At 56.5% G+C, this 10,080-nt stretch overlaps 1 protein-coding gene across 1 annotated transcript; it reads right to left on the bottom strand.

The window, feature by feature from the left end:
- Window positions 1–796: 796 nt before the first annotated feature.
- On the bottom strand, window positions 797–7,326 carry FUNDC2 (FUN14 domain containing 2). Its single transcript, XM_068157560.1, has 5 exons — window positions 7,257–7,326; window positions 6,636–6,786; window positions 5,252–5,327; window positions 3,956–4,090; window positions 797–3,450 (listed from the first exon to the last, which is right to left on the bottom strand). The coding sequence occupies exons 1-5, from the start codon at window positions 7,273–7,275 to the stop codon at window positions 3,373–3,375; spliced, it is 459 nt and encodes a 152-aa protein (XP_068013661.1). The 5' UTR covers window positions 7,276–7,326; the 3' UTR covers window positions 797–3,372.
- Between the last annotated feature and the right edge of the window lie 2,754 nt (window positions 7,327–10,080).

Below are 10,080 nucleotides of genomic sequence, written 5' to 3'. Positions count from 1 at the left end.
TTCTCTCCACAAAAACCTCTTCACAGAATCAGCCAGCTTGGAAAAGACCTCAGACATCGTCAACCTATCGCCTAACACCTCACAGCTAAAGCCTGGCTTTAAGTGCCACATCCAATCTTTTTTTGAACACCTCCAGGGATGGGGACTCCACCACCTCCCTGGGCAGCACATTCCAATGGCCAACAACTCTTTCTGTGAGGAACTTTCTCCTCACCTCCAGCCTAAACTTCCCCCTGGCACAGCTTGAGACTCTGTCCTCTTGTTCTGGTGCTGGTTGCCTGGGCGAAGAGACCAACCCCCAGCTGGCTACAACCTCCTTTCAGGTAATTGTAGAGAGCAATAAGGTCTCCCCCTGAGCCTCCTCCAGGCTAAACAACCCCAGCTCTTAAGACAAAATATTCTCATGAAGCAGCTTAAGTGGTTTGACAAGCAGCTCATCTTTCCCTTTTGCCCTGAGCAGGAACAGTGGAAAGTCTCTAAGGGATGATAAAAAAAGTAGTATTTAGGTTTCTCTTGCATCCACTAAAGAGGAAAGCCTTCTCTCCAGGCCTGTTTCTACTTGGGTGGAGCCAACTTGGTCAGCAGGGAGGCTCTGAAGCCAGGATGGCAGCAGAATCTCCTGCCCTAAAAGCATCCCACCTATTGGGAAGGTGGATGACTGGCACCAGGATGATCAGGGAGAAAGGATTCATTAAGGTAGCCCGTGGTTACCTGCAGAGAAGAGGGCAGGCTGGTAGCTCCCACGAGTCAAACACAAACCCACGCTGGTTCCCAAGATCAGACTTCACACAGAAGCTATTAGAGCAAATTTGTTTAATAAAATACCACTCCAACAAGCATTTTACACACAAGATATAAAAACACCTGAAAAGCCTCGTGTGTTTTACACCTTCTCATACTGTAACAGATGCCAGAAGTTGTTGAAACAAGACCAAAAGGAGCAGGGGAGGGGAGGGGAAGGGAGGGCTGGGGGCAACATCTCATCTTGGCACCTGCAACAATGAAAATGCATCCCCACAGAGGTGGATTCAGCATCAAAGCTTCCAGTGTGGGCCCATGGCATCAAATGGTGCCAGCCATGAGCCTGACACTGCCACAGCAGAAAGATTTGCCAGGTCCTGACATCCTTGTCCCTTCCCTGCCTGCAGTCCCATCAAACTCAACATGAATTTGTCATTTGTTTCCCTTTCCAGCAGCAACTGAGGTGTCTTAGCTCCCTCTCTGGGCCATTTCTCTCCACAGCAGCAAGTTGGGACCCCGTGGAGCAGAATCCAGCACACATTTCCCTGGGGCTGAGCAGAAAAAGTGATTTATTTGAGCCTGAAAAGCATCCCTAGGGCCTGTTAATGACTCTCCTTGAGCTTTGGCCTTGGAGAAGGCTTTGTAGGGATTAGTGCACCCTAGAAGAAGTTGTGTTACACAGCACACCAGGCAGAGGGGCAGCAATGCTGTTTTCCTACAGGAACATGGATTACCCTGCAACACAAATGCATCAAGTCATGCACATTCAGCCCTGCAGGGTTCAAAGCCCACAAAAAGAACAAACCCACCACCACTGTCTGTCACTCCACTCCCAAACACTCCTTTACTTTAGACCTGCAGTGCTGGGTGGCTTTTAGGAAGATCATCATGAAAAGGACCATGAGCTCAGCTGCTCCTTTGCTCTCCTTGGCCATGTGCAGCAGGACAGGAGCAAAGAGACCAACTTCTGTCTCACGATCGCCTGCAGCCTCTGTTCAAACCCTAAAGGTGAGAAAACCTCAGCTAAGTCAATGTGTTGCTACACTGACACTTCAGTCAGCAGAACTGAAGCAAAGTAACAGCTCAGCCTCTGGTGTGCTAAGCCCCAGCCCCAGCTCTTCCTGCAGCTCCTGGGGGAAGTTTCCGCAGTGCAGCCCAAGCAGCAGATGAGCAAGCGTTACAGGGCACCGGAGATGGGGTGCAGCCCTGAGCCAGCTGCTGCATCCCCATCACCCCTGGGCACCATCATTCCCTAGCATGTTTCCCACTGAAGGATGAGCTTTCACTAAAAAAACCCAAACCAACCAAGCAAAACAACAGAACATTGATGGTAAAGCTCCTGCATGTACCTGCTGGAGGCCATCATGCAAGTGCCCACGCTCTGGGAAGCTGGAATGCCAGCACAGCACAGCACAGCCAGGGCACAACACCTCCAAGGGATTTGTTTGCTCATCATTTGCTCTGGTGGGTTCAAAGTTCTGCTCTGCACACAGCTGCACTGCCCAAAGCCAGCTGAGGCCTGCATCTGGGCTGCCTCATCCCCTGCAGGAGGGTAAAGGACAGCACTCCAGGTTTCACATCTTCTCCCAGCACCACTCCAGCAGAGCCTGGACCAATACAACACACCCTCCTAAAGAGAGGTTTCCTGATTACAATCCTGTCCCATACAGCTACAGCTCTAAAACATCACCAACACCAAACTGGCCAGAGAAGGCCACAGCAGGCCTAGAAACACCAGTCTGAGGCCCAGGGTGGTTTATAGGAAGTGGCAGAGCTTGTGCCAGCTAGCCTGGCACAAACAGGCCAAGCATGCTGGAAGGCTGCCCACCAAAAGAGCACCTCAGCACACTCAAAGAGCTGGGCAGGCAGCTGGCAAGCAAGAAAGGTGCTGTACAGTGCAGGAAGCTTGGGTGACTTTCAGAACACATGATGAAAGGGCCTGAAGTGCCACTCATGGTGCTCAGTTTCCATCAGCAGTGCTGCAGTTCCAGTAAGGAGTATAAATAATAGCAGAGGAGAAGCCAAACAGCCATCTATGTGCAGTGCAGTGGCAGGGGGAGGGCAGGAGAACCCCCAGCACCACATGTAGCACGAACTTGCTCTTTATCCACCTGCTGTGGACACAACTCAGACTGTCCCCTGACACTTCTGCATCCATCCTAGGACAGCCAAGCACATTTTGGATTGCACATAGTATCTCTGTGAAGAGGGAAGCAGAGGGGTAGAAAAAGTGCAAGCTAAACAGCAGTGAGCAGCTGACAGCTGTTCTACACCATGGAGTGGCAGACAAATGTCCATGTAAGAGCCTTGAGCACCTGGGAAGAACACATTCAAGAGATTTCTCTGCCACCACACATCTATGAGGCTGCAACTCCTCATACTTGGTGGGGAAAAGAATCACAACAATACACTGGGAGTGATAAGCTTCCAGAGGGATCCCAGCACTCTACCAGCTCAGACAGAGGAAAATGTTGAAAATCAGAAGCAGCACTGTAAAGAAAAAAGGGCTGGAACCTGTGAGCAGAAGGGACTGAGCCTGTCAGAGACATCCTTTTACTTCTAAGTGAGAGAGAACAGCAGTAGAGGAGGAGGAGGGCAGGGGAGGCTGGGCATGACAGTTGAGTGCAGTTTCTAGGATGCCATTCCAAGCATGAATCCTCCAGCAAATCCTCCAGTCAGGATAACGTTCTTCTTCAGAAATATGATCACCTAAAGAGGGGAGAGAAGAGCCAACAGAGTTCAACAAGAGCAGGTCACTCATCCAGTCCCTGTATGAAGACATCCTTCAGGCTGTTCTCCAAGGTGAGTGATGCTTGCAGAGGCCACTGCTCAGGTCTGGGAAATTATCCTACCTGACGTCTTCTCCCTAATGTCCCTGCTGCATGGACAGCCACCAACCAGATTTAACTCCATTCACCACCACATTTTGGGCCTGCCCAGCCAGCCAGTTTTTCCACCCAGCAGAAAGCACTGCTGTCCAAGCTATGAACAGCCAGGCTCTGCAGAAGGCTGTGGGAAACTGTGTCAAAGGCTTTACTAAAGTCTAGCTAGACAGCATCCACAGCCTTTGCCACCTCTTCAGCTCTGCTGTCACAGAAGCACTTCCTCCTTGCATTTGGACAATGGGAGACCCATTAAGAGCACATGAGTCAACCCCACTTTCTGCTGTGCCTCCAGCTAAGCACATGCACCAGCCCTGGCAGAGCTCTCTCACCTCATCGACTCTGCTCTTCACTTCTGGAGACATTTTGCTGCCGCTGCTGTGAAACTTCAGCTGCTGCTTGGCTTTGTTCACGTCCCGCTCCACGAGCTTCCAGTCCACTTTGATGTACCCTGTGTGGTTTGCAATCTGGAGTTTGGAGGGGTGGCAAGAAAATTCCTGAAGTCACATCCTGCACAACTATGCCTGAACAGATAGCCTTGCCCACCCACCCTTCCTGACCACAGCCACTTCCCACACACTGCTCCAGTGGGCATAAAAGCCGGACAAAGGACCACCCCTGTAGCTGTATTAACTCTGCTGCAACATCTGCTTCACACAGTAATCCCCTGGCAGCAGGGCACTCGTTGCAGCTTAGCCTCTTTTGGCCTCTATTCCCTCATGCAAAGCTGGCACTGCCTTCCCCTCACAACTGCCACGCATATTGCTGGGACTCTCTGCAGCTCTGCTGCTGCTGTGGGTGGACACAGCTATTAATAGCCTGCTCCTCTCTAAATATTTTATCTGGTCAGGATGATTCAGCAGTGAAACTCTCCCTGCTCAGAGCGAGCTTTTGGCTTTTAGCAGAACAAGCAGAGCCAGAGGAGTGTGGAGAACAAGGCACACACAGGACAGTGCCTGAGAGGCAAACAAACAAGACTGCTGAGCGTGGCCTGAGAGCTGTTCTGCCTCCTGCAGGATGTGTGAGCTAAATGTCCACATCCCAGCAGCTCCTCTCAGCGCCGAGGTTCTCAGAAGTCCTCAGAAGGTTGAGGACAGAAAGAGATCTCTGTTTCCCTCCTCTTCCTTGATGCTTCTGTGCTGGCCTGACTCCTCAAGCAGCCAGGTTGACAGACAGCATATCACAGATCTAGACAAATCCCTCTTGACATCCAGGGCTGCTCCTGCAGGGACACCATCATCTCCACAGGCACAGGACTAAAGACAGTAGCCAGTTCTGACCAGAGGTTCCTGCAGCAGCACCATGGTTTGCTGCACCTGAAGGCTGCCTCCTGCACTCAGGTGCCCCTGCAGTAAGAGCACCCCTAGGCCTTTGGCCTGGCCTTTGCCAGCAGACCCCAAGCCTGCAGGACCTCTTGGCAATCCTTCATTTTACACACACTGAGCCTGCTTTTCTGCTGCTGCATCTGTGTGCCTTAGGGAACACACACCCTGGACATCCAGAGCTTCCCAGAGCTCCTGGCAGAGCAGGGAACTGGTCCCACATGTCTCAGCACGTAACAATCAGCAGACAGCCCTTCATCCCCAGCAGGGTAGCTCCTGGAAAGCCTGACCACTGCTCATACACACCTGAAGCAGGAAAAAGCCACCTCCCACTGCTGTTGCTGCCAGCTTCCCGACTTTCTGGAAGATGAATCCGGTACACCTACAAATCAACCAGGATCCAGTCAGGAGAAGGAGCAACCAAACACAGCCTCCTCAGCATGCTTCCCACGGGCAAGGCCACCTGGGGCAGCAGCTAGCCAAGCCTCAGAGACAGCCCGAAAACGGCAGGAGAAACCTCCATGCAACCAGCGAGAGAGGATTTGTGTCCAGCCAGAGGTGATGCTTCACAGCTTTCTGCTTCTCACTGCCACGTTTCAGCCTGTTTCACTTTTGATTCTGATCCTTATCTCTTCAACAGCAACCTCCTCCCAGGGGAGTAATCACAAACACGTGATTTCACCAACATCAACAAGTGATTTGAGCTGGGCTGGGTTTTTTTCCCCTTTTCCTTCTTTTTTTTAACTTGGCAGCATCATCCCTGCAGGGAAATTAGGCAGCACATCTGCTGCTGCTTAAGTGGTGGAGCATGGGAAGCAAACCACAAGGCAAGATCTCTGTTGGCCAAACAGCTGCTTACTTTCCCCCCCCCATTTCTCAGAAGAGAAAAACACTGAAACTAGTAGACAGCAGTGGTCTGAAGCTATGCTGGTCTCCAAACTCAACGTGGAAGACACCACTGCAGCCACACCAGGTCAAGTAAGCACCATGCCACTGCTCAGCCAGACTTTGACTACGGTTTCCTTACCAACACAGCACCCTGCTTGTGCCCATTTCTGAATGCATCCACTTGGTGAAAACACAACAGGGAGCTGGCCAGCTCGTATTTTCATCAGACAATGAAGGGCTGTCAGACAACTGTGAATGGTTCCCCTCATGCCTGATGAAGAAGACAGGCATGGCAAGAAGCAGAGTACTTACACTAAGTTTTCAGCTCAAGCGGTGCTACTACGGCAATGAAGTTGCAAGCAGAGCCACAAGTGCTTGTAGCAAGTGCTACAACCATGCCCACAGGTGCCCTAAGCCACCTCCCCAGGAAGTTCTTGTGCAGATGCTGCAGCACATCCATCTCCAAGGAAGAATGTATCCTTGTTTCCAGAGCCTCATATTTGCTTGTTCTAAATCCAATGCCATTACTTTAGGCCAGAAGTTAAAGAGAATGATCTCAGATCAAAAAGTAAGAGCCTGATGCCATTGTCTTCCCTAGCAGACACGTCTCAGCTCTTTAGCTCCACGTTAGAGACAGCTTTTAAGACATCCCACAGTCCAGCAGAGCATGCCAGGGCACAGTGGGCTGAGCGAGCTGGACACCAGCCTTCTCTGCCAGATGACCACCCTGCACCTGCCAGCATGTTCCCAACAGCCTGGCTAGTGCCCACACGGGCAGCAACGGGAGCCCAGCACATCTTACCATCCCGTGACCCCTCCGATCACCAGCTGCGTGGCCACGTTGTATTTCTCAGCGCTCGACCCTGAGCTGGGGGCGAAGATCTTGCGCCACCAGGGCCGGTTCTTGGTGTACTCTGCCAGGTCCAGCACGTTGAACGAGTCCTCCTTCGCACCTGCAGGCAGCTGGAGAGGCTCAGGGCCAGCACCGCCGTCCCAACAGCCCCCCTGCCGCTGGCCCAGCGCCTCCCCGGGGACGCGGGACCCCCGCCCAGTCAGACAGCCCAGGGGGCCTGGCACTTCCCCTGGGCTTTTGGGGACCCCCAGGCGCCACGCCCTTCCCCAAGGGCCTCAGACCCCTCCCCGGGGCCCCTCGGGCGCTATGTCCGGGGCCCCTCATCCCCCTCCCGCAGGTCATGCCCCTGGGGAAGGGGTGCGGGCTGAAGGGGTGCTCCAGGAGCTGCGCCTCGGAGCGCTCTCCGGGCGGTTCGGGCCCGCAGGCGGCGCCAGGCCCGGTACCGGCCGCCGCGCGCTGTCAGTGGAGAAGGCGCCGCGTGGGGCACGGCCCCCACTCTGGGCCGGGGGCGCCACGCTCGGGGAGCCCGAGACCCCGCCGCCGCCGCCACGCCGTGCGAGCCCAGCCCACCTCCGCCCGGCACCGCCATGGTGCCGCTGGGCTCCGCTCGCCGCCACCCCCGGGACGCCGCGGGCACGTGACGACGCCGCGCATGCACCGGAGCGCCCCGGCCCCGGCGCGTCACGGGCAGAGGGAGCGCGCGGCGGCGGCGGCGCGCGCGGGCGCGGGCACGAGCGGCCGGCGGGCTGTGGCGCGCACGGGGGTGTCCCGCGCTCCCGCAATGGCCCCGCGCGGGGCCGCCGTGCGCGGCTGTGCCGGGGCCGTGCCAGCAGCAGCAGCTCCGGTGCAGGGTGCGGGCGCGGCACCGGGGCGCTCCCAGCCTGCCCTATAGAAGCTCCGTAGAGCCCAGGCGGCTTTGCTCCCTCTGCCGCGGGGGCTCTGGCGCGGCTGCCAGCTGTCACCCTGCGGGAGCGGTGGCGAAAGGCTGAGCTCGCAGCGCCGCTCAGCACCAACCACCTCAGCGCCTGAGCTGCTGGTGCTGGGTCGCACCGTGGAACGGGGCAGATGTGTGAGGGGCCGGGGGCTCAGGCGTGTTTGAAGCAGCACCGGGGGTCTGCCGAGCTACGTTGAGCACAGGCAGCTCTGCCCTGATGCGGCTCCCCCTGCTCCTCAGCCCCTCTGGGCAGCCCAGGCGGGCAGGGTCACGTTGCTGCCCATCTCTGAGTGGTTGCTCGCTTGAACTCCTGCAGAACAAAAGCCACCTCCTTCACACTTGGGGAGGTGACCGCCTAGGCAGGGGTGGACAACAAAGGTGGAAAACCTGAGACACGACAGGAAAAAATAAATATCCTCCTGGGGAGACTGTAGGTGAAGGAGGAGCAGGCTTGACCCTCCTGCGGGGTTAACGGAAACCAGTGCATGAGTGGGAGCAGGAGCGCAGGCAGCGTGGGTCGGGTCGGGGAACACAAGATTCTGGGAACCAGCAGCATCACTCGTCTGCGGCAGCTGGGACATCCCGCTAGCAGACAGCCTGGTGTCTCCTTCCCCGTCACAGGCCGGTGGGGACGTGTCGGGAGCCACAGCAGCGCCGCGCGCGTTTCCTGCGCCGCCCTGATTAGAGGGGACTGGCCGGAGCGCGCTCAGACCCAAGTGGCGGGGCAGCCCTTCCCCGGGGACCGCGGCGGGATGGCTTCCACACGGTCACCCCGGCGCGGCTGGTGGCTGCTCCCCACAGCGAGTTCGGGCCCTGAGATTCCACCGTCCGAGGTGCTGACGGCCAGGCAAGGCAGAGCTGGAGGGGTGGGTGCCACGGGCAGGCGGGAGGAGAGAAGCTGGGTGTCCAGCCGGGTGTCCAGCCCGGTGTCCAGCCCTTGGGCCCCTGTGTTGCTCCAAAGGGCTTTTGCTCTCATAATAACCCAGAGAGGGAGACTGCACTCCATAAGGGTGTATTTACTCTCTGGCATTTGCTCTCCTGGGCAGCCGAAGCCCCCTGGCATTGCTCGGGATCAGGGCCTCTCAGTGCCCTCACCACACTCCCAGAGAGCCCTCCCTGGTCACCCCATCCCCAGCAGATCAGAGGGCAGCTCCCGTGGGTGCAGTGTGGCCACCCTAGGTGACCCAGTAATCAGATGTAGCTGTTAGTGAGACTGTCAGACAGATCCTACACTGACTACTGAGCAGCCAAGGGCACCATTTCTCTCCAGGGTCTTCACCTTGGCTCTAGACAGGGCTGGCAGGGAGCAGAGCAGCTTCCCCTGGGAAATGAGGATGTGGTAGCTGGGGAGGGAACTGCCGGGGGGAGAAATGCCTGGAGGCAAGTGGGTGGCTGACAGCAGTGTTTGAGCTTGGAAATCCCATCTGAACGCTGGTGCTATGGGACACTGGGATCTTCTGGATGTATATGGTGGGCTCCCATCAGGGTACAGCTTGTGTCCCTGGTTTTATCTCCCTGACCCGAGCAAAGGGCTGCCCCTGTGCTCTGGGTCTATGCAGAGTTCCTCTTGTACCTCTTCCCCACTGCCAGCTGGGAGGTCCTCTGTGTGGTCCCAGGGGCACCCACTGGACTGAGCATCTGCAGCATGGCACATTCTTTCCCAATGCATGTGCACTGTGTCCTGGGGCATGCACTCAGCTTTCTCCTGCAGCAGGGAAGGAGCTGGGCTGATAGGAGGCTGGAAGTGCTGCTGGGCTGGCTGCTTCTGTGCTATGGGATCAAGCCCAGCTTGGTACAGAGGGTGGCACAGGGGCCAGCAGGCAAAGTGACAGAGCCCAGCACTAGCATCTCAGCACCCTGCAGCCTCTGGGGCTCTCTACAATGTGCCTTTCTGGAAATCATCTCTGTTCAGCTCAGGAGACATGTGCACAAAAAGCCATTCCCCACCCTGAAGGCTTCCCCTCCCTCCCAGCACCACCACCACCACTTCCCAAGCTGCAGAGCGAAGCTGAGCCACAGCTCACCAGCCCAACACGAGCTTCCAGCAGCCGTGCATGGGCAAGGTGAGCAGTACTGGGCAATAACCCAGTCAGCAAAAACGTGTGCCCTAGCAAACCATGTCCCACACATTTGCACACCCCTCCTCCCTCCCCCAGTGCCCTGTAAATGAACCCACGGTGCCCTTCTGGGCAGCTCAGTGAGGCACCATACCTGGACATCTCCACCAGATGCCAAAGTCTGTTGACAGGAAAAGTGCTGCTGCTGCGTGGGGACCTGAAGGGCTGCTGGGTCCTGGGGCTCCCACGCTGCTACTCTGGTGGCTCAGTGTGGTGTGGCCCCGCCGCTGCCAGCCTCGTGGCCCTGGCCACGCAGTGCTCTGCCCGGGCTGCCACTACGTTGCTGCTTTTGGTAGGGCAAGAGGCAACGTCTGAATTCCCCTTCCTCCGGCTGGGACCTTCG

The sequence above is a fragment of the Melanerpes formicivorus genome, unplaced genomic scaffold (assembly GCF_026170545.1).
Source record: "Melanerpes formicivorus ecotype bairdi unplaced genomic scaffold, bMelFor1.0.p_v2 SCAF_37, whole genome shotgun sequence".
NCBI lineage: Eukaryota > Metazoa > Chordata > Aves > Piciformes > Picidae > Melanerpes > Melanerpes formicivorus.
The sequence above is the reverse complement of the archived record's forward strand: the minus strand, read 5'-3'. Positions and strand labels throughout refer to the sequence as shown.